Consider the following 25137-nt stretch of genomic DNA (forward strand, 5'->3'; position numbering starts at 1 on the left):
TCTCTAATATCGTCGCGGTTATGAATTAGTCCTCTAACATACCATTGTAGTATTTGTGCCTCTATAACGAGGAAAGTGTTTGTGCTGTGTGTTTAAGAGACAAAGATTAGCTCACGGGCCCTTTCCAGGCGCCATGACACAAGGTTTCTCTTTTTTAGAGCGATCGCGAGAGTCTCGCCGCTCCTTAGGCGCTGGCGGCGCCGTCGAGCTGGTTGTTGTGTCCATGGCCTCTTGCGAGGCGCTGGACTCGCGATCTTGCGAGCGCTGTGTTTGACCCTCTCCTTCTGAGATGGCGGAGCAGCTCTAGCTGCAGCCACCAAGGAGACGGATGGCGTCAACGCAAGCTCACTGCGTGTGGGCCGGACAGCTGCCGGGCGCCGTTGTGGCGCCGACCCCTGACGCACCACTTCGGCAAAGCTGTTCGTTGGCAGGTATGACACCCGCCTACGAGCTTTCTTGAACGTTACATTTTCTTTTACTTTGATTCTGACTTTTTTTTTCTTCCAAGACGGGCATGACCGCGAGTATGCGGCATGGTTGCCATGACATTTCACGCAGTGTGGAGCGTTTTCTCAAGTTTCGTAGGCATGGTCACAGGAACTACACTTAGCATCTGTAGCATGTCTACACTTAGCATGTCTGTCGGCCTCGGCAGTTCTGGGAACTGGGGCCGAAACGCTGGCATTTGAAGCATCGAAGAGGATTTGGAACATACAGTCTGACCCGTAGCTTTACATAGCCTGACTCGATTGTGTCGGGTAGAATGCTTGACCCAAAAGTAAGTACTAGATGCCTGGTTTTGATCTCCTTGCCGTCCCGTCTTACCATAATTCGTTTAACAATGATCACGTTTTGCTCTCTCGAGCCTCCCAACAGTTCAGCTTCTGTCAGCTGCATCAGGTCATTTCCCCCAATGACACTAAGTTAGGAAGCTTTTCATGCTGTTTCGCATCACGGAGTTCCAAAAGGAGATCGCCGTTAGCCATTTTGGATGCTTTGTAGCCTGCCCCAAAGCTTCGATGAGACACTTTGACACGAGGAAGGGTGAGACTATTCTCATAGTCTTTTAAGGATTATCAGAATGGACGACATGGAGTCGGGGGAAGTTTTGCAATCTGTTGCCATGGAATTGAAAAACATCTTCGGTGCGCCCTCGTTTCTGAGGGCGATCAGGGAGTCGGGGGAACGAAGAAGAAGCCATAAAAGTTACTATGATTTCGGTAGATATGCCAGCCGCCCACCACCGAGCCCAACAAGGGGACGCTACGAAACCCGAAGGCAACGAAGACACCAACTGTGCATAGCTACTATAACCTAATATAATAGACCCAAGGTTGGATAAACTACACCAGGTTAACCCTTGCTGCCTGGAAGACTGGAAGTAAAACTAAGTGAAGAGAAGACAGGAGAGATAAAAAGTGAGAGAGAAAAACAAAGATTGGAGGGAGAGAGAGGGACAGGAAAAGCAACTCGGAGCGTCATTCAAATTCAAATTCGGAGCGTCAATTCAAAGTCACTGGAAACGTTCCGCTCACATATTGAAAAATGAAACTGGGAATTGGTGATGACAACTTCGGACCCAAGCAAAGCGTACAATTATTTTCATGACAGATTTAAACGATGCTACAACCTGGCTTTTCCTCTTAAATGCACTAGGAATCGTAAAAACAAGAATAGAAAACCGTGGGTTACTGGTTTGCTTTTGAGTAGAATCAAGACGAAAAAAGTGGTCGCAGTTTCACCTGAAAGGCGAAGCATCAATTGCGATAGCAAACTTGTAGAGAGCTATACGGAGTAATGATATTAGCTTTATCAGCTGTATAAACTTGGACATGCAGCAGCATCGGCAACACGCAGAACTGTTGTCGACGCCATCGGCGTTTTGCCCGCGTTCGCTCAAAATGCGTGCGGCGTTGGTGACTGTTGCCGGAGCCTGTGATATAAATAGGCACTTGGTGCCGCAGCTAAACGTCGCCTCCCTTCCCTCCCCCTCCCCCACGGCTTCTCGCGCGTCGGAAGAAGGTGCGTTTGCTCTACATATATGGTGATTGTAAAGGAGAAAAGAGACGCCTACTTCTGCAGCCCTTAAGCGAGCACGGCGCGGAACGCGCGTTTGTTCTCCGCCGTGCGTTCACTCCTCGTGAAAGACGCGCCCCTCGCGCCCTTTCACTCGCACATACAGCGTTCGGCGCGCGGCGACGATTTCTTCTCCAAATGACGTCATACGGAACCTCACGGCGACGGCGACGGCGACGGTGACGGCTACGGCGACGGCGACGCCGACGGCAGAAATCTGCTTTTGAGTGTCCATATAATTGCTATCGCAATAAAACAAATTATACCACACCTTCGTTAAAAGTAGAGATCTGACTAAACTTGCTCAGTTTAAAGACTATCGAAATAAGCTAAATACTGATTTAAATCGTGCAAAAGTACAGTATTATGAAAATTTATTTACTCGGATTTCAGATAATTCAAGGAAGGTCTGGCAGGCTGTTAATTATGTAACCAATAGGAAAAAAACTAGTAACACCATAAGTGTAACGACAGCTCAGGGTACTCCAAGTGATGAAGAAGCTGCTATAGCCCTAAATGCTCAATTTATACGTAGTGGAGAATATATACTACATACTAATCTTTTAAACACTGCGAACACGGAAAGAAAGGGACTTCTGAATTCACTTGTTTTCTCGTCTACAACAATGAATGAAGTTGTCAGCATAATCGGAAATCTAAAAAATGATACCGCTTCTGGTATTGATGATATCCTTTCAGTTCCGGTTAAACATGCAGCAGACATAATTTCTATCCCCATAGCTTACATTGCTAACTCAATGTTTGAATCCGGTATATTTCCTGATGCACTTAAAGTAGATAGAGTATGCCCAATACATAAAGGAGGTACAGATCACAGTCCCAATAATTATCGACCTATCTCAGTACTTCCTGTATTATGGAAGGTTTTTGAAACAGTCATAAATATCGCATTGAATGTTTCATGAAAAAATACATTATGTGTGACGCGCAGTACGGTTTTCGGAAAGGAAGATCTTGTGAGCAGGCACTACTGAATGCTAAACATCAAATCATAGAAAACTTTGAACAGAAGCTATACACTATCGGGCTATTCATAGATTTAAGGAAAGCGTTTGACTCGGTGAATCATAACGTGCTTTTAGATAAGCTACATGATTATGGAATACGCGGTATTGCATTAAAATTATTACAAAGCTACCTTACAAATAGATACCAATATGTTTCAGCCAATAAAGTAATGTCACCGAAACTAAAAATTCAAAATGGTGTCCCCCAGGGGTCCATATTAGGTCCACTACTGTTTAACCTATATATTAATGATCTTGCTCTAATACCATTTTCCCAAAAATTAATAATGTACGCCGATGATACTAATGTGTTTTTTGCAGACAGATCGATAGCAGAATTGCAAAGTTCAGTTAATACGAATTTAGATCGGCTATCAAATTGGTTACACATCAATAAGCTACAGTTAAATGTCAACAAAACTAAGTACATATTATTTGCACCAATTAACAAACCGCGTCAATATAAAATTACAGTTATGTTCCGTGGGGCTAAACTGGAACAGGTACAAGCTCACAAGTTTCTTGGGGTGTGGTTTAGAGAGGACCTATCCTGGAATACCCATGTTATTAACCTTACAGCAGAGCTTAGCAAAATTACAGGTTGTATCTTTAAAATAAGTGACATTATACCTGTTTGGTTAAAGAGAGTGCTATATTATTCATTATTTTATTCTAGGCTTTCGTATTGTATATTAGTATGGGGCACTACATATACGCAGAATTACAATAAACTTATTAAATTACAAAAGAGAGTGCTGAGATTTTTCGAAAATCATCACGGAAGGCCACAACACTTGAGAACAGAGCCTTTGTTTATAAAAGATGACCTATTAAAGGCCTCCCAAATTTACTATTATAAGTTATTACAATATATAAAAGATAATAAACTTTCTGATGTCCACGGGTCACAATCGCAAAATCAGTATCCACTACGTAGGAAAGCTTTTCGAGTTACGCGGACGAGAACCAATTATGGCAGACAACATGTAACCTATCAAATCTCGGCCTTGCTGAATCGTCTGGGATCTACAGAGTACAATATGCTTACTAATAAATCTTTCAAGGTCTTGTTAATTGAAAATGAAATCGAATATAACTGATTATTTTCACTTCCTATTATATATCTAATGCGTGCTGTAATTACATGTTAATTTTTGTTGCTTGCTACCTGTTATATTTTATATATGTTCTTCATGCTGTTTAAAGATCTAACACCGTACAATCTTACTTAGTATTGATTCCACCCTGGTTATTATTTTCACCATTTGTGATGTATCTTTATGTTTATATCGAGTGTATGTTACATAATACCAATGTCTCACATGTCACGAAGTAGTAATTAATTTCAATTCTAGTGTTTATTTATCACGTAATCTGTTAGTTGACAATGCTGTCTTCTTTGTTACAATATCTTAAAACGACGTTGTTGTATTTACTCTTGTGCTACATGAAAGCTGTCGCTGTTGTCAAATTTTTTGAACGGAGCAGGATCCTCTGTCAGGCCTTGATGCCTTTTGCTCCTGTCACCGTTTCTGTAAAGCTACAGAAAAAAATAAAGACTTTGTTTGTTTGTTTGAAACTACCGATTTAACCCCGGTGGGTCAGTCCGGAGGTGCCGTCTACGTGAAGCCAAGGCCAAAGGGGCGCGTTGCCTCAGCCGAGGGGCGTAAACGTCCAAACTCCCGGCATCGGCTCAACCCCCGGGATCCCCTTTTCCCCTGATACGGGAAAATCCTAAGCCACGCACAGTTAGGCGCGGGAGGGCCCAACCCTCGTGTGCTCGTGTCCATGGTGTCGCAACACACGAAACGCCTGCTGACGCAGACGCCTGTGCGGGGAGAAATCTGTATAACCACCTGCAATGGTCTTGTGTTCAAGACCGCAGTATTCGTAAATTAATACAGTAAATAAATAAATCACAAATTTCTGTCATTACATTGCTCGTTATGAAGCGTTCTTTATTAAAAACAAAAATTAATCACTAGGAATAAATGAGCAGTTCGCATACGGAGGACTCCTCGGAGAGGGTGACCGATCGTTGTAAAGTCAGTAAAGCCTGGCTCCCTAGGCAATGTAGTCTGCTCCGTTACTTTGGTTCTCATGTGTGATCCCTAGCTGATACTATTACCGCGGGGACGAATTATCGCACTTTTGCTCAAAAGATACATTTTCTAGCGCGTACCTGAAATTTAGGGATATTCGTAAACTTTTCGGAAAATATTCGTAAATTAACGGTGACTATTCGATTTGAAGACCGAATCGAATAGTATAAATTCGATTCTTCTTCGAAATTTTCGAATTATTGTACACCCCCATTGAAATAAAAAGCAGCGTGATCAAAAATAAAATGCAAAAAGGATGAAACAAAAGAAAAATGAAACGATGAATCATAGTTGATTTCCCTAGCAGAACCGTGTGATTCTAAAAGGATGCGGAAACACCAACAAACAAGAAGACGGAGCGTACACGTGCACGTCATGAACGATAGCAACGACAGCTTCAATTGAAAAAAAAATTCGCTTCCTTTCCCAGTAGTAGCACTGCTACTTCGTTCGCACACGCGCTGTCCCTCGTTTACGTGTGACCTGCCTCGGAAAGTTTCCTTTCTCTTCGTTCAGGAAAGCAAATCTTTAATCGGTAGCGTCCTCTTTTTGATTGAGGACGATAAGATAGTGCCGGGAAAGAATATTAAGCCATAAAGATGCCTGCTTGTTCGGCAGCCATGGCAGGCGCCCACGACGGAGCCCAAAAAAAAAAAAAGAGACGCTACAATGCTTTCGAAAAGTGAGTTGTATGCGCCAACCATACATTGTCACTGTAACCTAATCTAGCACACCAAAACATACCAAAGTTGGATACCTCACACCAGGTTCACCTTAACCACGAGGAAATTCGAAAATGAAGAGCAGGCAAGCGGAGACGGGACACGTTGTAAACGATAGACGAAAACTGAACAAATGCATGAAGAGTTGGATAGGAAAAGGGGAAAACCCCGAGAGGGTCTATCACGAGGGTGCCGTCTTCATGGAGCTAGGGAAGCATGTTTCAGAAGCATTTGTTGCTTTGCGGTCGCCTTCTTTAAACAACGACTCCTTTGTGTGTGGGTAAAATTATTGGTGTTAGAGAAAATCTGCTAAATTATAAGAGGTAGGCGACTACCAAATTTTTCAAATACGAATCAAATACAAATAGTAATAATCGAATGTTGAACCGCATCTACGTATTTACAACAGGAATAATTATTTCTGCATAACTGAGCACCGCGGCTGTACTCACTCGCAAAAGAAAAGTTTAGGAAATAAAGAACCAGTCTTAAACACAGTATAACTAGTCGTCAATAAAAACTGCACGAATAGCCTCTCATAATCTTTAGAACTTGGTTGCAAACAAGGTTTTTGAGAATGAATTACTGATGTATGGAATAGACCTTTACAAAAACGCTAAATAAATGGTTGCCGAAAATATCAAAAAGCGAAAAGTTGCTAAAGGACTTTTCTGCCATAAACACGTGTAAAAGGGCTAGTTTCAAGGAAAAAAACATCTGTGGTCGTTGCATGAAAGGTAAAAATGCTACGTGTCTAAATTGGCAATACTATTAAATGGCAGACTACACGCAATAAATACTCCCAAGTTGTCATGTACGCTCTTGCGACAACTTTTGTCGTTTTTTTTTCAGTTCTGATAACTTGCAATGCATTGTTTAGCAGATGAAAAACAGTAACAAGACTTCAGCAGTCGGTTGTTGCGAAATATTTGGCTAGTTTCAGACATTTGAAAATACCTAATGCGAATACGAATACTTTTCTAATACGACTAAGAATACTAATATTCGATTCGTATTCGAAACATCGAATACTCGTCTACACTTATAAATATTATTTCGAGCAACTACTGACAACTTTTCACCTTCGTCTTAGCAACTTCGCGATAAATAATGTTGAACGCTGTATATTATTTGCGTGTTGCGCTGCCTTCTGGTAAAGACAATAAAACCAAACCATTGGACGTCCGTTTAGGTGTTGTTAGACAGAAAATTTACCGCAGTTTTTACGATGCATATTAAATTTTAGGTTAGGCGCAAACGTTTCAAAGCGTGCGTAAGTATATACTTTTTTTTTCATAGATATTTTACATCGCAAGCACGTCACGCACTATAATGTTTGAGTGCCGCTGACAAACAGCAATTGCGTTGACAAAAAAAGCAATAATACTGAATTGGTAATAAAGCGCAAGAAAAATAAAACGAGCCAGTGGAGGCTCTCATACGGACAGATGTAAGGGTCAGAATGTTTTCGCTGGACGAAGTCCAAAAGTGAAACCACAAACGCAAGAATGAACGCGCGAATAAGATTTTTAGGGCACTGATATCCACCAATATTCTCACGATGCAACCATACCAACCTGCCCAGGTGACCGTTCTACTCATATTCTCGAACCCTGTTCGGTCCGTGTACGCAATTAGAGAAAAAAAATTAAACTGCCTTTAATGAATATTTCAGGTAAGCGCCCGTAGATATGCGACCGAGAAGATCAAAGTTTAAATGGAAGATAAAAAGATGACTGGCCGCATCAAGAAAATTATCATTCTCAAAGGGGAATATTAGCACCGCACATTGCAGCTGCTAGACTTTGACGCATTAAAAAAACTTTTCTTGCGCACGTTGAATATGTCCGCAGTCAAATTTCAATCCTGTGGGGCCGATGTTAGTTCAAACGGATGCTTACCGAGATGCCGGCGATGCAAGCCATGTTTCGACTGCCCGAAGGCTGTGTGAGTGTTCACGATGGAAAAGGTAAAATATCAGTGCAGTTGGCCGGTTTCCGGTAGAGCCTCGTCTCCCACACACAGCACGTGCCTTCTGTTGCTCCGAGGTGAACGCCACTTCGGGTGGCAAACAGTTTTCTTTCTTTCTTTATCACACGCGGCAGGAAGAGCAGCATGCATTATAGGATACAAAGTTGTCTGTACCACATTTTTGTTTTCACGCGCTTTTTTTACGCGCCATGTGCAGGATCGCTTGCCTCTTAACTCATTAGGGACCGGCGTACTTTTTAAAGTGCAGTACCATTTTCATTTGTAAATAATTAAAGAAGAATTATACTGTATTCCTTAGTACGCCATTTTGCTAAAGAGAGTCCTGCCAAGACGACCACATTGTAGCCTTTTTGTCAGCTCCATGATGTATTTGATTTATTCATCGCCAAACTTGGAGAAGTGCAGAACATAGCAGGTGCTGCTGTACATGCACCTTCTTTGTTTTTTATCAAGCATATCATATGCTTCACGAAGCTGAGGTTTGTGTGGAAGTTTTAGAATAGAATGGCGTAAACGATGCATGCATGATGTTTCATATACAATACTTATCTATAGCATCGCGAGAAAATGAATGTATGGTGTACTTTGTGAAGTACACTGGGCCTATGTGTATGCTAGAGGGGTGTGCTCGTTCTCGAAGCACACATGGTGGCTTTTCTAGCATTAATTTCTTGCTCACTATTTTGTGAATATTTTTTGCTGACTACAAACCCTCCAGAGGCCATTGCAGGTAAAAATATATTAAGTATTACATCAAGATTGCTATTATTCCTTCCTCTTGGTTCCTTTCTTGCTGCCGAGAAAGATGACGCTCTTATCTTCAGAGTCAATAAAAGAGCGAGCAGTGCTGCATTAAATTTCAATAAATAAAAATGAATTTAGACATCATATGAAGGTTATTTAAAAGGACAGATTATTTGTGCTGTATTTTATTACAAATCGGGAAATACGTGGGATCAAATAGAAACCAACAAAGACGATCTAAATTCATCTGCCAATTGAGTTGAGTTATGCAATGAAAGTAGAGCAACCCGCATAAAGGAACCAGACCTAGATCCCATCTGTTGAAAGGTGAGTAAATTCTATCGAAAATGTTGCCGACTAAATCATACAACAGGACTGACATGCAAGAGAAGACTGTTATTGGAGATGCCACCAGTCTGTTGAATGTTTCAACTACCACTGAACCAAATTCTGAATGCTTTAGTTTTCAAAACCTGCATTCAGCGTAAGATATCACGTGTAGATGTGCATCAATAGTATATTTTCATCGCGCATGCCTCTTAAAGCAACACCAAAGTCCTTCCCTGCACATTTGAATAGTAAAAACACCTCCCAGCAAAGAATATTTTCCACTAAAATGCTCATTTTGCTACCAGAAGGTTAGGAGGGCTTACGCAAAATTTGTTTCACTCTTCGCTGCAAGTCTTTTTGTTTTTTGAAGCTCCAAAATATAGCATGTACATATATGGTGACTTACATCAGGTTTCGCTGCCGCAAAGGCCCAGCGTACTTTATAAAGTACACCATCGTAGCGTTTCAAAGAATAAAGCGGCACTCATGAAACTTTGATATAATCTCGACAGGGTGAGGTGGGTCGTCACCGCAGGAATCAGGAGACGGCGATGAAGGCGGGCATCGTGATGATGAAAAATAGAAAATATTGTATTCACTCAATTGGTACATGGTTTTGACTCTATCCGAGTCTCGAGCGGTTCTGATTAACACGGGGGCCAGGACGGCCTTAAATAACTCCTCGTGGTAGCCGATGTCTCCTTCGGGGAACTTCTGGAAGTGTCAGTCTTCTGTCGGGTGGTCAAGTTGACGACCTCCTCTCCCTCGGGTCCTCTTTCTTGGTAGCTTGCCTTTTTCGTCTGGTCAGGTCGTAGAGGTGTGACGCTTTCTCGGGGATGAAGGGGATTATCTCGTCACGGGAAAGGCGGTCGGGCTTGTTTCCCACATTTGAGAGGTACAGTTTCCAGGAAGATCGCAACCGCCTCTTGGGGATGTAGATAATTGCCCCGACACGGGAACGTGCGCGGGTTTGGTTTCCCACATTTGAGAGGTACAGTTTCTAGGAAGATCACAACCGCCTCTTGGGGATGTAGATAATTGCCCCGACACGGGAACGTGCGCGGGTTTGGTTTCCCCCATTGACCTGTCGAATTCCTTGCCGATCATAACAGCCCGTCCGCCGCCACAGGAGGTCTCGAAGGGGTTGCAGCATCCAAGCGCCTCGAAGAGACCGGTAGACCCCGTGCCTCTGCTTCGTTTTGCCGTTCGTTCCAAGGCAGGCGAGGTGACACTTTCTGGAAATAGACCACGCCCAGCCCGAGGCACAACAAACAGAGGGCACCCAACTAGCCCCGAGAACTGCCAGGTTCACACGTTCTTCGCATAAAAGCTTATCAGAATCATACCTGCAGCCCTCGTTCGAGATTCCCGAAAATGAACAAAAGGAGAAAACTAGACGTCAATGCGTATTTTCCGAAAATCGGAAACTGAGGCAAGAACTGTCTGAGCTCAGGGAAGCTTTCAGATCCTTTAAAGAAGGGTCCGAAACACCCCGTAGTCAGATAGAGCCGATGGCTCCAAAACCCTTGGCTGGCAAACCCAAACGTAAAGCCCCTCGCCCTGATCCCATTAGCGAAACGGATGAGGAGGAAGATTTAGAAACCACTGAGGCAGAGGAGATGGGAGAGGGTGAGGCAGCCCCCAAACCCAAAAAAGTCAGAATAGCCGCAAGGTTAGCAACAATAGACAGGACTCTGGCGAAAATCATGGAGCTCATCACTAATCTAGATGCTAGAGTTCGTCGACTAGAAAGGCCCAAGGTTAAGGCAAAGGCAAACGCAGCGGCTGCATCGGCAGTCCACGGAGGCACAAACGGTAGCCCGAGCGCGGACTCTAGGGGTTCGGGTAGTGAACCGATGGTATCATAATGGCTACAAACAACAGCAATAACATTAAAATCTGGCAGTGGAATTGTGCGAGTTTCCGAAGGCGCAAGGCTCCCCTGCAGCAGCTCATTAGATCGGCCAAAGTTAAGCCACACGTTATTCTCTTACAAGAAACACTAGCTAAGGAGGATATCTCTCTACCGGGTTACAACTCCGAAACCTTGATCATTCCAGGGGGTCGGCGAATAGCGACTTTGGTTAGAAAGGATACTTCCTATGAAACTCACGAGCTTCCCAAGTACAAGGTTGGTCTAGAAGCACAGATGATCGAACTCATCCTGAAGAACAAAAAAGCAGTGAACGTGTTTATAGCTAACGTTTATAGCTCTCCGGCAGATAGGAAAAGGGATTTTAAGACCCTCTTGGCCCGCATTTCCAATAAGGCGGATACAGCCCCACTCGTAGTGGCTGGGGACTTCAACGCTCCCAACAAAGAATGGGGCTATGGTCATCAGAGCGTGAAGGGCACTAATTTAGCAACATCGGCCAGTGAGTTAAAATTTGCTCTTATTACAGATGCTAACTTCCCCACGAGAACTGGTACCTCCACTACCAGAGATACAACCCCGGATCTAACATTCCTTCGGGGAATGGAAGGCTCGTGGGACAATCTGCAGGAGAATTTAGGAAGTGATCATTACATAATTGAGGTCATCTTACAGACGCAACCACTACCACTAAGGAAATATGAGTACGTGGACTGGGATCTCTTTCGTAAGTTGCGTAAGGAAACCAGTATAGATGGCGAATCTTATGAAGAGCTTTTAGATCAACTAAAGGTAACGATTAAAAAAGCTACTAAAGCAGTCTCAACAGAAATCGAAGTCCCGAAAATGGACTCCAAGCTAGCTCACATGCTGGACGCAAAGAATTCCCTTCTAACCAGATGGAAGAATCACAGACTTCATAGAAGACTTAGAGCCAAGATCGCCCAAGTTAATCGTGATATTGAAACCTACGCGACTCAACTCTCACGTCAACAATGGGACGAATATTGTTCGGAAACAGACGGCAGATTGCGCAGAGGAGGAAAATGGAATCTATTGAAGAGCCTCCTTAATGGCAAGCTCTCCAGAGGTACTACAAACCTCGCCGTAAACAGACTCGTCAATAAGCAGGTAACTATAGCGCGGACAGCAAGAGAGATCGCAAACGACCTCGCACACATGTACCTGCCACTTAAAAAGGAATATGAGAACGAGGAAGAAATAAGCGCACCTTACTCCGGAATATCGCAACCGGACTTGGACAGTGAGTTCACTGCAGCTGAGATAAGGCACGTACTCTGCCCCGGGTCTGCCCCGGGTCCTGATGGCATCTGCCCCGGGTCCGGATGGCATCACAAATAAGCTTTTGCGAAACCTGGACGATGATGCCATAGACATAATCACGGTCAAAATTAACAGTCACTGGAGATCCGGCACGGTCCCACCGGAATGGAGGGAGGCCATGGTGACGTTTATACCGAAACCTGGCAAACCACTAACAAAGGAGAACCTCAGGCCCATATCACTTACATCATGTAAGGTAGCCGAACATGCTATTCATAACAGGATAGTAGAACACATAGAAAACCAGGAGCTTTTCAGGCACAATCTCATAGGTTTTCGGAAGGCATTATCCACACAAGACGCCATGCTCATGATCAAACGTGCTATTATTGACGACCCTAGCAGGGACGTAAAGGGCCTCCTGGGTCTGGATCTTATCAAAGCATTTGATACGGTGGCACATAAACATATCCTGCATGAAATCTCAACCTTGAACCTGGGAAGCAATTTTTACAATTATGTGAGGTCCTTTCTAGCTAATCGGACAGCTCGGGTCAAACTCGGGACAGTCACAGGCGGTCCATACAATTTAGGCAACAGCGGCACACCACAAGGTTCGGTATTGTCCCCACTCCTCTTTAACATTTCCATGCACAGGCTCTCGGAGTAATTGGCCAAAATCCCGAGCTTGGGGCACGTCATATACGCTGACGATATCACAGTGTGGGTCCCCAGGGGGTCACTCGCTGCACTAGAGGAGACACTACAGGCAGCCGTAGACACCACAGAACCCTTCCTTAAGGGCACCGGACTCAGGCTATCACCTAGTAAATCTGAGCTGCTGCTCTTTAGACAGGGGAGACAGAGTGTTAGGAACCTTGCGCCTCTAGAAACTCTGCCAATTAAAATCACAGACAACACAGGACGGGTCATACCAAGAGTGGACACAATTAAAATTCTGGGTCTTCTCATTGACGCAAGGAGCTGTAATGCTACGGCTCTAAACCGTCTCACAGGGCAAGCCAACAGTACTTTAAGGCTCCTGGGCAGGGTCTCAAATCGAAATGCAGGTCTCAAGGAGGAGAATCTCATCAGAGCATATCAGGCATTCTTCATCAGTCATGTCACGTACATTGCATCATACCTGAACTGGGGGAAAGGAGAGAAGGCTAAGCTGAACGCACTTATACGCTCCGGACTCAAAAGGGCTCTGGGGCTCCCGCACGGAACGAGTACCGAACTCCTCAACAAGTTAGGACTTCACAACACTATAGATGAGCTCATTGAGGCGCATTCGATGTCACAAATTGCAAGACTATCCAACACTAAGTCAGGGCGCAAAATTCTAGATGAAGTCGGAATTCTGCCTCGAGGAGGAGACGTCTCTAAATTCAAACTACCCAAGGAGGTGGAGACACAATTACTTGTCGACCCCATACCTAGAAATATTCATCCTGTCCACAACAAGGGCAGAAGGGAGGCCAGGGCCAAATGCATTCTGGGTAAATTGCACCAACAACAAAGCTCAGCTCTTTTTGTCGATGCAACTAGTTACGGATCGGGCAACCGCAACGCTATTGCCGTGGTCGATGAGAATGGTAAATTAATAAGCGCGGCGTCACTAATAACGAGCTCAATTCATGTCACCGAAGAAGCAAGCATAGCACTTGCAATTTCAATGAGGAGAAGCTCCACGATTTTCTCCGATTCCCGTACAGCTATTAGGAACTACTCCGCCGGCTTCGTCTCAATGGAAGCACACAAGTTACTTATACACAGTATTAATACTCATAATTACCAACAACCGGATAGCTCACACTTAGTCTGGTTTCCGGCTCATCAGGGCCACTCGGTCAGCCCCAATGGCTGCAATCCTAACGAGCAAGCTCACTCTGCTGTGCGAGATCTCACTTGCCGCGCATCAGATCGGGAACTGCCCCAGGATGACTGCGGCTCCTACAAAGACCCACTTAGCACTTCTCACGAAATCACCTCACACTATAGGGACGGCAGGAGGTTTTTTCCTCCCCCCCATCAGAAGCTGAACGGAGCTCAGGCAGTTTTTAATAACTGCCTGAGCTCAATAATAACAATAACTAACGTTTTTGTTTCTCTTGCCAGAGAAAGCCACGTTTATTGAGAGACTGAGAGCCCATTGAAAATGATCAAACGGATAAAGGCTGCTCAGTGAGTCAGTTACTCGTTCGGTCATTGGTACCTGCCAGTACCAGCGCTTCTAATGCCAAACGTACTGCGCTCTGATGACCGCTTCAACTCCTAATTAAGCTGATTCATAAAGTGGCAGTTAAAGCCAGAAAACAAAAAGCCAGGATACTGTATTTGCTCGCAACACCGTGAAAGAAAACTGCTTCTCCGAAATCGCTTGAGCAAAGTAAACTTCCACAATGGTAACCTATAAATGCACCTACCCTGTAAGCATTGAATTATCCAAAATGCTTTATTTCTACAAACCTCCAATGTCAATGACTATCTACAAAATCAGCGCGTCCACGAGCCACCACCGTCGCAAAACTTGCTTCGCAGTTTTATTCGCGTCACTGGCTCTCATAACAATCAATACAACGAAACACCGAGATTAACGCGGAACCTTTGAAATTAAAAGAAGTAAGGTCTCAATAACTAACAAAAGAAAAAAATGCAACGTGCTCTATTTACAAATTTACATACGAGAGCCTTATGGAGGCGCCCAATTCGACAATTACTACCTCCTAATGCGCACTCGACTAGGTCGCAATCTGAAAGTCATTGGGCCTCGCCATGGGCAATAAAGGGTGCAAGACATACACTGCCCCCTGCCGTCACCTGTCAATTCGTGTGGCCGCAGCTTTCTTTTGCGTCTCGGAGAGGGAGGCCGTAAACGCGAGGAGAATCGCCATTCTTCCTTTGTCCTCGCTCTCGCGGCGCATTCCCCCTCAGTGACTGCTTGACTGGCCCTGTGGTTGCGCGCGTACCTCATCCAGGATGCCCCTTTCAGCCGCAGTCCTACTCGCGGAGACGCGCCCTGTTCTGTTGTCATCCGCCCTTGGCGACGTCTCCGTTTTCTTAACCACCATAACGAGCCCTTTGAAGTTCTGCATGATGGCCAATTTCCTTTGTTTACGGGCTGCTGTGTGGCTTCTTTCTCGAATTTGCGCTGCGCTAAATACTTCGCTCGTTTTCGTCGTCTGAAAAATTTTTGCCTTGCTAGGCGGTCACCGAATGTACCTCTGCAATCCCCGATCGTTCGGTTCCTGCCCTGTTTGGCCGCCATGTCAGTCTCCTCTGCTTTGGACGATTCCGGAACGTCGCTCAAATTCGGAGGTACAAGGTAGTTTTTCAGCGCCTCCTTGACCTTTTTAGGGCGGCTAAAGCAAGCCTTGCTTCCGCAAGGAACGTCCTCCGGAAGAGACACTGTTTCTACTCCCGTGGCGTAATCGTTCTCTTCTTCTGCCGCAATTCCTTCTTTAACGACCTTCAAAAGGTCTAAAGATCCTTTCGAATGTGGCAGCCCCAAATTAGTTTCTAATTCCTCTTCCAGCCCTTGCTGCTGTATGCCCACCACGGTATTCTTACACCATGATGCCCACTGAGCCGGATGCCTCCTCGCTAGCGCCCTTTCCCCCGCTTTCACTAGCTATGTGCTGTGCTTCCTGAGTGCCTATGTCATGAGGCCTTTCCCTTTCTTCGTTGCCGTGCCTTATCTCCGCCGCGATCTCCTGAGCCTGTGGACGCGGGAGAGCTTGGACAGTATGGTCGCCAAAACTCAGGCCCTTCTTTAACAGCATCTCCGAGCGATTTGAAAATAAGTAGGGGTATTGTTTGGACAGATTCTGCGATACCACGGCTTCAGTCATCAATAGTCCGAACGGCCCCTCGATCTTTACACTGGCTATGGGCAAGCAAACACTATCCTCCTCAACTACCTGCCGGATCCACGCATGTTCCCCGGTAAAATCCTCAGGTTGCACATACGCAGGGTGGACGATGTCCATTGTCGCAGCCGAGTCCCAAAGTGCCCTACATGGCGTTCCGTTCACTGCGAGGTCGCGAAGGTAGGGTTCTAAGAGCTCCAAGTTGCCGTCGTCATTCACGAAAGAAAAAACTATCCTAGGCTTCCGACAGCCGATCGCAAGGTGTCCAGGCTCCTGGCAACGGAAACAGACGACCGGTTTTCTAGCCGCAAACGCCTTTTCTGTTTTTCTTTCGTCTTTCGCTGCGCTGTTATTCTGGCCTAAATTATCGGAACGTCTTTGGTCTCATTTCCAGCTTTCTCTTTGTGAAAGGCGCGCCTGTTTTCCTCTTTGCCGAATTTAGTCAGCGGCCTGACGCGTGTTTTCTCGGATTCGATTCGCAACGTGCGGCGAATTCATCTGCTAGCACTGCAGCACGTTCTAAGCTCTTCTCGCCCGACCTATCTTAAATCCACAGGCGCATATCTTCGCTCAAGGACCCATAGAACTGTTCCATGCAGATTAGCTCAACAACCTTGTCGTGACAACCGAACGCGTCTTCCCCTTTTAGCCACTCAATTAAATTGGCTTTCAGTTTGTAAGTGAAATCTTGAAAAGACTCGCTCGGTGTCCTATAGCTGCCTCCCGAAAACAGCGGCGCAAAGCCTCCGCTGAGAGCCGATATTTTCTTAGCAGCGCAGCTTTTACTTTCTGATAGTCCTCTGACTCGTCCTTCGTTAGCTTAGCAATTATTTCGGTTGCTTCGCCAGGAAGAACGGTCAGAATCTGTTGCGGCCAACTCTCTAGTGCTAACCCGTTTCTCTCGCAGGTTCGTTCAAAGGTAACGAGAAACAAACCCATGTCATCGTTCACCTTGTACGGTGGCATGAGATCCCTTATCTTCACTCCTATTTCACCTCAACGTCTTTCATCTATTGAGAGGTTATTTGCTGATTGCCTGGCCAGATCCCGCTGCACGTCTATTTCTTTTAGCTTTAGTTCGTGAGCTCTCTGTTCCTCTCGTTCCTTTCTTTCTGCAGCTTCCCTTTGTTCAGCTTTCTCAGCTCTTTGCCTTTCCTTTGCAGCGTTTTGTTCAGCTTTCTCAGCTCGTTTCTCTATCTCTTCCAATGCTTCTGAAATTTCGTCCTCGAGAGCCCCGCACTTCTCAATCGCCTCAATAAGCTGTGGCTTTCTCTGACTTTTCCCGACCTCAATTCCCAGCTCTTCACAAAGTAATAACAACTCTGGCTTTTCCCGTTTGCCCAAATCCATGGTCAATCCCGAACGAGGACTTTCTTACTCTGCTGCGACGTGAGGAAGCTTTCAACAGGAGCCTGCACGTACAGAAACTAATTCGCCGTTTTAGAAAACACACAAGCTAAAACCTGGCAAATTCTCAAAGAAAGTCAAGCGCTCACCATTCTCCTGAAGCCAGGACGAAGGGTGGAGTATCCCATTGCTGCCAACCAGCTGATATAATCTCGACCGGGTGAGGTGTGTCGTCACCGCAGGAATCAGGAGACGGTGATGAAGGCGGGCATCGGGATGATGAAAAATAGAAAAGATTGTATTCGCTTCATTGGTACATGGTTTTGACTCTATCCGAGTCTCGAGCGGTTCTGAATAACACGGGGGCCAGGACGGCCTTAAATAACCCCTCGTGGTAGCCGATGTCTCCTTCGGGGAACTTGTGGAAGTGTCAGTCCTCTGTCGGGTGGTCAAGTTGACGACTTCCTCTCCCTCGGGTCCTCTTTCTTGGTAGCTCGCCTTTTTCGTCTGCTCAGGTCGTAGAGGTGTGACGCTTTCTCGGGGATGTAGGGGATTATCTCGTCACGGGAAAGGCGGTCGGGCTTGTTTCCCACATTTGAGAGGTAAAGTTTCCAGGAAGATCGCAGTCGCCTCTTGGGGATGTAGATAATTGCCCCGACACGGGAACGTGCGCGGGTTTGGTTTCCCCCGTTGACCTGTCGAATTCCTTGCTGATCATAACAACTTTCACAATGTACTTACATGCAGTGTGAAAATATAATCTCACTCAAAAAATCAGCAAAATGTAATTGGTAGATTTTTCTTGGTACTTAATGGTTTAATTAGGGTGCAATTCTGGTTAATACGGCTGCTATGCGGGTCGTTTTCTATCCACTATAAACGATGCGAAAACGGACTTGCCCAACTTGAAGTATTTCTACTGCATTTCCGATCGTGATCAAGCACGATCGCGATCAAAAAATACACCGTGTGGCAACAATGTAAGCCTAAGTAGAGGCTGCGGCGTTTTGCCATTGTTAACAGCAACCATTATGGGATTCATCTACAGTTTCTGCCGTCAGTGTTTAAAATGTACGTATAATTTCAAATGCTGAATACGTTCTTAGCGTATATCGATCAACACCTTATTTTTGAAGTAACGGAAATAGGCATTCCTTTCCTACATCCAAAAATCACTGTGGGACATACTTTATGTTAATGCTGATCCGCTGTATGTTTTTTCTTTCTTTTTTTTTAAACTTTAACTGTGTTTCTATATTTATTTCCTGCATTCTTTTCATCGCCTTGGAAAAGCACCCTTTGTAGTTCTGCCTATTATTCAGTGATCTGCAACCTTGTTCTTATGCATTAACTGCTGCATTTTTTTTTATTTATGCCTTGTCTTTCAAAAAAACCTGTATTACCGTAAACTTTACATGTTGCCATTGTTTGTTTGTATTAATAATTCTTGTCATCATGCATAGGAGGTCCCATTTCAGTTTTTAACTACGGGACCTCCTTCTGTATATACTTACCATGTAATTAACCCCGTTTTTTGTATTGAATAAACTGATTCTGATTCTGATTCTGATTCTGATCCTTATTACCACATAGTGATATGCTACAAACGTGAAAATTCTCGTTTTTGTTTCAGTACCAGAACTAAATTTCAGAGGTAACTTCCGCTGGAAATTACCTGTATATATGGGATAAATTTTTCACGTTCCAAGTTAATTTTGAAAAAGACAGCAGACAATGTGCAATATCACGTAGAGCCTTTCGGGTTTTTAATAATATGGCGTGAGCGTCGACTACACGGCACGTCAGTGCTTTATAGGCCCTTTTCACGAAGCAGTTCTCTCTAGAGAAACGGATGGCGCTTTCAGCGGCGCGGCGCACGCTGCCTCAACGAAAGCGTGATTGCACGATGAAGCACATGATGAAGAAAGAAGCTGGGGAGCGAAACCAGAAAAAAAGGTCATGGCTAATGTCTACGCAAAGCGAATATGTACCATATATAAGGTGAATGAGACCGCCTGGTTACAGTCCAAGTAATTTTATAAAAAGTTGCAGTTTCACACGAAAGGCAGACCAATGGATGAATGTGTGTTGATGATGATGTGTTGTGTTTAGTGGCGCAAGGGCGGCCAAAGAGCGCCATGCAAGTGGTGATGTGTGACGATGTACTGTCGATGCAATGGGCAGATGGATTGCAATAGGTAGATGTTACAAGGCTGTAAAAGGGCCTAAAAATCAGTCGCTGTAAAAGTGCGTAAAATAGATAGGTATTAAAATAATGAACATGACAGTGAGGTGTGCTGTGACTATAAAAGATAAGTTATAGCGCCAACATAATAAAATTTACGAGTACGGAACTAGCACTACCGCCTCACGAGGCCCTTAAACGCAAGGGTACTGAGGCGTGTGCTCTACGAAAACTACTATCGCAGGAGCACCCTCTGGTGAGAGGGTGCGCTACGAGATTGCTGGGCTAATAACATGTAGCACTACATCATTTACGTAGTTGAGAACTGCTTTCACATGAAAGAATGGTTCTGAGCTCAGAAACAATGTTGGATGTAGTGGGATATGGTAACGAAAGGCTTGCGCAAAGTGCTTTTTCCGTTCGGTTTCTACTTTCTTACACTCGACAAGTACGTGGAGGACGGTGAGCATTTCACCACATCTTCCACATAGTGGAGGTTCGTTGCCAGTGAGTAGGTAATTATGGGTACCAAATGTGTGCCCTATACGCAGTCGGCAGAACAAGACATAAATTCGTCGCGTTTTCGTTATGGAGGGCCAGAAACCTATTTGTGGCTTAATCACATGAAGCTCGTTATTTGTTTCTGCGTCCCACAAGCGTTGCCAGTGGCTTCGCAGTTTCTTTCGTAAGAAAGGCTTCAGGTCTGTGGCAGGAGCAGCAGCAGTAGGAGTAGCTTGCGATGTAATTGTTGTGGCCATTTGGTCTGCTAGCACATTGCCGTCAATGCCTCTATGGCCAGGCACCCAGCATATAATAACATGCTGGTTAGATATATATGCTGTACACAGAACGGAATACAGCTCACCGAGTATAGGATTTTTGTGTTTGCAGAATGACATTAGGGCCTTTACAACGCTTAGGGAGTCCGTAAATATAATTGCCTTTTGAAGTTTTGATTTCTTTATGTGCTTCACAGCCGACAATAGTGCATGAACGTCAGCCGTAAAGATACTCGTTTCCGAGTGCAGTACACCAGATTCCGAGAAGGATGGCCCTACAGCTGCATAAGATGTGATTTAGAAGCGTCTGTGTAAAGCTCTGTGCATGAGTACTTGGCCTGGAGTTCAAGGAAATGCATTTTGATATGTGCCTCTGGTGCGTGCTTAGTGACCTCTACGAACGATGTATCACAATCTATGAGCTGCCACTGCCACGGCGGTAACACTTTTGCTGAAGTCATGGGAAATTGTTCAAGAAGTGGAATACCCATTCCGTCACTAAGGTTCCTCACTCGCAATGGGATTGGCTTTCTTGCTGCAGGTCGGTTATGGAAGAGTGTGGCAGCGGTCACATCGTTTATTGTTGAAAAAGAAGGGTGTTCAATATTTGCTTGTACTTTCAGAAAGTATGTAAAACTGCTGTATGACCGCTGCAGATAAAGTGACCACTGATTCGACTCTACATAGAGGCTCTGGATTGGACTTCTTCGGAAAACACCAGTCGCGAGACGGATACCCAGATGGTGGACGGGGTCTAGTATTTTTAATGCACTTGGCGCTGCAGAATTATAAATTATAGACCCGTAATCGAGGCGTGAGTGGTCAAGACTTTTGTACAAGTTAAGCAGACACTTTCGATCACTACCCAAAGTCGTATGCGACAGAAGCTTTAAAAGATTCATTGTCTTCAAGCATTTTGCCCTCAGATACTTAGTATGAGGAATAAATGTAAGCTTGGAATCTAAAATCATGCCTAGAAACTTATGCTCGCTGCTCACAGAGAGCGCATCTCCTTTGATTTGTATACTGGGGACAGGCGTTATGCCTCTCTTGTTTGTATAGAGTACGCAAGTGCTCTTCTGGGCGTTTACATAAAACCGTTCTCATCTGCCCATTTGGACAATCTGTTTATCCCCAGCTGCACTTGTCGTTCGCAGATGGCAACATTGCATGACTTGAAGGCTATTTGCACAGAATAAAACATAGTGCGTGGGATGGACGTATGCAGGCCGTTCATTTTTACAATAAATAGCGTGCAACTAAGCACGCCCCCTTGCGGGACACCGGTCTCTTGGGTGAAGGGCCTAGATAGAGCGTTACCCACTCTTACGCGGAATGTGCGATTAGACAGATAACTGTCAATTGTGTTTAGCATGTTGCCACGGACACCCATCGCTGAAAGATCTCGGAGAATTCCGTAGCGCCTTGTTGTATCGTAAGCCTTTTCTAGGTCTAGAAATACTGAGAGGCAAAACTGCTTATGTATAAAAGCATCTCTGATATAAGATTCGATGCGAACAAGGTGGTCTGTTGTGGACATGCCTTCTCTGAAACCGCACTGTAAGGGATCGAGTATTTTGTTGCTTTCAAGAAAATGGATGAGGCGCCGGTTAATCATTTTCTCGAAGAGTTTTCATATACAACTTGTCAGAGCTATAGGCCTATAGCTACTGGCCGAAGAAGGTTCCTTGCCATCTTTGAGAATAGGAATTACGATTGCTTCTTTCCATGCAGTCGGAATGTAGCCGGCGGAGAACATGGTGTTAAAGATTGACAGTAGTGTTTTGTGGGTTTCAGGGTGTAAGTGTTTTATCATTTCATACAGTATTCTGTCACTTCCTGGAGCAGACGCGTTACAACAATTCAGTGAAGCCTGAAACTCCGCCATGCTAAATGGACAATTGTATGCTGCATTGGCTGTGTCTTTCCGACCCAGAGGTGGTCGTTCCGCTTGTCGCTGATATCTTAGAAATGTATCTGTGTAATGAGAGGTACACAGATACATACACAGGTCAAAATGTGCTCCTAGACAATCAGCCTGGTCCTCAAGAGTGTCTCCTTGTGTGTTTACTAAAGGTAGAGGATGAGTTTCGCGGCCTTTCATTTTGTTTACCCTGTTCCAGGCTTTGTGTTCGTCTGTATAAGAGTTGATGCTGGATATGTATTTTCCCAACTTTCCCGTTTAGCGCGGCGGCGTGTTCTTCTGCCTTGTGACTTAATTGCCTTGAAGTTAATTAGGTTTTCTGTGGTCGGGGAGTTACAAAGGAGATTCCAGGCCTTGTTTTGCTTTTTCCGGGCTTCCCTACACTCCTCATTCCACCATGGAATACGTCGTTTCGAAGGCGACCCATTTATTTGGGGTATACATACTGTTGAAACATTAATAATAAACGCTGTAAAGTATGCTACTGCAGCGTCAATATCGAGTGAACGGACATCGTCTCAGGGCAAATGTGTTTCTTCGCGAAACCGCGTCTAGTCAGCTGAGTCGACTTTCCATCGAGGAACATGTGTAGAGCACTCAGATTGTTTTATCAGGTTTAGTAGGATGGGGAAGTGATCACTCCCATAGGGGTTATTAATCACATCCCATTTCAGATACGGCACAATTGTACTGGAAGCTATGCATAAGTCTGTTCTTTTTTGTTAAGCAGGAAGGCACTTGAAGAGAGTAGAAAGTTTTCTATTAGTCGTCCTCTCGCATCACAGCGAGAGTCGCCCCACAGTGTACTATGTGCGTTTAGATCACCAACGACTATGTAAGGGTGATGGAGTTCATCAATAAAGCTTTGAAATGTTCTAGAGAGTTGATAACCTGGGGGGATGTATACAGACGCGATGATCACTAGTTTATTGAACAGCACTGCTTCGATAGCAACTGCTTCAAGAGGAGTTTGGAGTTGCAGTTTCCGGCATGCAACGCCTCTGTCGGCAATTATAGCTACGCCGCCTGACGATGTAGCAGCATCGTCCCGGTCTTTCCGGAAAATGGCGTATTGCTGAAGAGTTTGTTTGTGTAGGCTTAAGATGTGTCTCCTGAACACACAGCACCTTTGGATTGTATTTGTGTAAAAGTTCTTTAATGTCATCGAGGTTGTGCATTAAGCCTCTCACGTTCCAGTGTAATATTTGTGTATCCATATTGTTTGTGTTTTTGGTCTGTGTGTCAAGAAACGAGTCTAGTTGGCTTACGGAGCCTTTCCAGGCGCCGTAATCCGGGGTTGGTTTTTCTTGGAGCGGTCGCGAGAATCGCGTCGCTCCGGAGGCGCTGGATGCGCCGCCTGGCTTGGGGTTGTGTCCATCGACTCCAAGGAGCCGCTGGACTTCCGCTCAAGCGAGCGGGGTGTTTTCGGGGTGGGCCTTGCCTCGGAAAGCAGGGCCTTGGAGGCCACCAACGCAGAGGTTGATGGGCCTTCCTTAAGAGAGGGCGCAGGAGTACTGGCTGCTGTCGCCTGAGGGGCTGGTGGCACCACCGCGGCCACACTCTTTGTGGACCGGGCCGATGCCGGAGTCTGCTGCGACGTTGCCCCCTTGCGCGCCGCACCCGCATACCCTGTGGAATGAAGAAAAGAAGCACGCTTTCGTGCTTCTTGGAATGAAATGTTTTCTTTTACTTTAAGGGTGATTATATCCTTTTCTTTCTGCCACGTAGGGCACGCTCTAGAGTAAGCTGCATGTCCACCGTCACAGTTCGGACAGTGGAGTGCGCCATCACAGTCATCTGAGGGGTGACCGTGGTCACCGCACTTCGCACAGGTTTGTCGGCCTCGGCAGCTTTGTGAACCGTGGCCATACCTCTGACGCTTGAAACACCTTCGAGGATTCGGGATGTATGGTCGGACTCGGACTTTCGTGTATCCTGTTTCTAACGTTTCTGGCAGCACACTGGACGCAAAGGTGACGATCAGATGTTTAGTTGGAATTTCTTTGTTTTCACGTTTGATTATTATTCTCTTCACTATGATAACATTCTGCTCCTTCCAGCCCTCTAGGAGCTCTTCCTCGGTCAGGTACAGCAGATCATCACTCCTCTGCTTGTGTTCATGGATGGATGTGGAGTCACTGTGAGGTTCACACCACCGAGTGAGACCAGATTTGGGAGTTTCTCATATTGTTGTTTGTCGCGGACCTCAAGGAGGAGGTCACCGCTCGCCATCTTTGTAACTTTGTAGCCGGGACCAATTGTTTCGGTGATATTTTTCGCAACAGTGAAAGGTGAAATCATTCTTATGGTCTTTTCAGTGTTTTCACTATGAATGACATGAAATCGTGGAAAGGTTTTTTTTTTGCGTTGAAAGAAGAATTGAGCTGTTTCTTCGGTGCGCCCTCTTTTTGAAAGAGGGCGATCAGACAGTTTAGGGAATGATGTGAATGCCATACAGGTTTATTGATTTCGGCTGCCATGGTAGCCGCCCACCATGGAGCCCAACAAGGGGACGGTACAAGGCTTGAAGATTACCTGCACACGCCAGCTATACACCGCCACTATAACCTAATATATATATCCAAGGCTGGATATAATACACAAGGTTAACCCTTGCCGCCCAGAAATTCGGAAGTGAGAAGAAGTGACTAGAAGACAGGACAGATGGAAAAAGTGAGAGAGAAAGACAAAAAATTGAAGAGGGGGACAGGAAAAAGGCGACTGCCGATTTCCTCCAGGTGGGTCAGTCTGGAGGCGCCGTCTATGTGAAGCAGAGGCCAAAGAGGTGTGTTGCCTCCGCCGAGGGGCCGTAAAGGTCCGAACACCCGGCATCGGCTCAACCACCAGGATCCCCTTTCCCCAGACACGGCTAAGCCGCG

The 25137-nt window shown here is 45.2% G+C and overlaps 1 protein-coding gene across 1 annotated transcript in view; it reads right to left on the reverse strand.

Annotated features, from left to right (window-relative positions):
- Positions 1-7881, reverse strand: part of LOC119431849 (cytochrome P450 2J4) — a 97847-nt gene extending 89966 nt beyond the window's left edge. The window contains exon 1 of the mRNA XM_037699303.2: positions 7830-7881. Within this exon, the coding sequence (XP_037555231.2) occupies positions 7830-7853 (24 nt within the window). The 5' untranslated portion in view covers positions 7854-7881. The remainder of the gene's footprint in view (positions 1-7829) is intronic.
- Positions 7882-25137: the final 17256 nt, after the last annotated feature.

The sequence above is a fragment of the Dermacentor silvarum genome, chromosome 10 (assembly GCF_013339745.2).
Source record: "Dermacentor silvarum isolate Dsil-2018 chromosome 10, BIME_Dsil_1.4, whole genome shotgun sequence".
Classification (NCBI taxonomy): Eukaryota; Metazoa; Arthropoda; class Arachnida; order Ixodida; family Ixodidae; genus Dermacentor; species Dermacentor silvarum.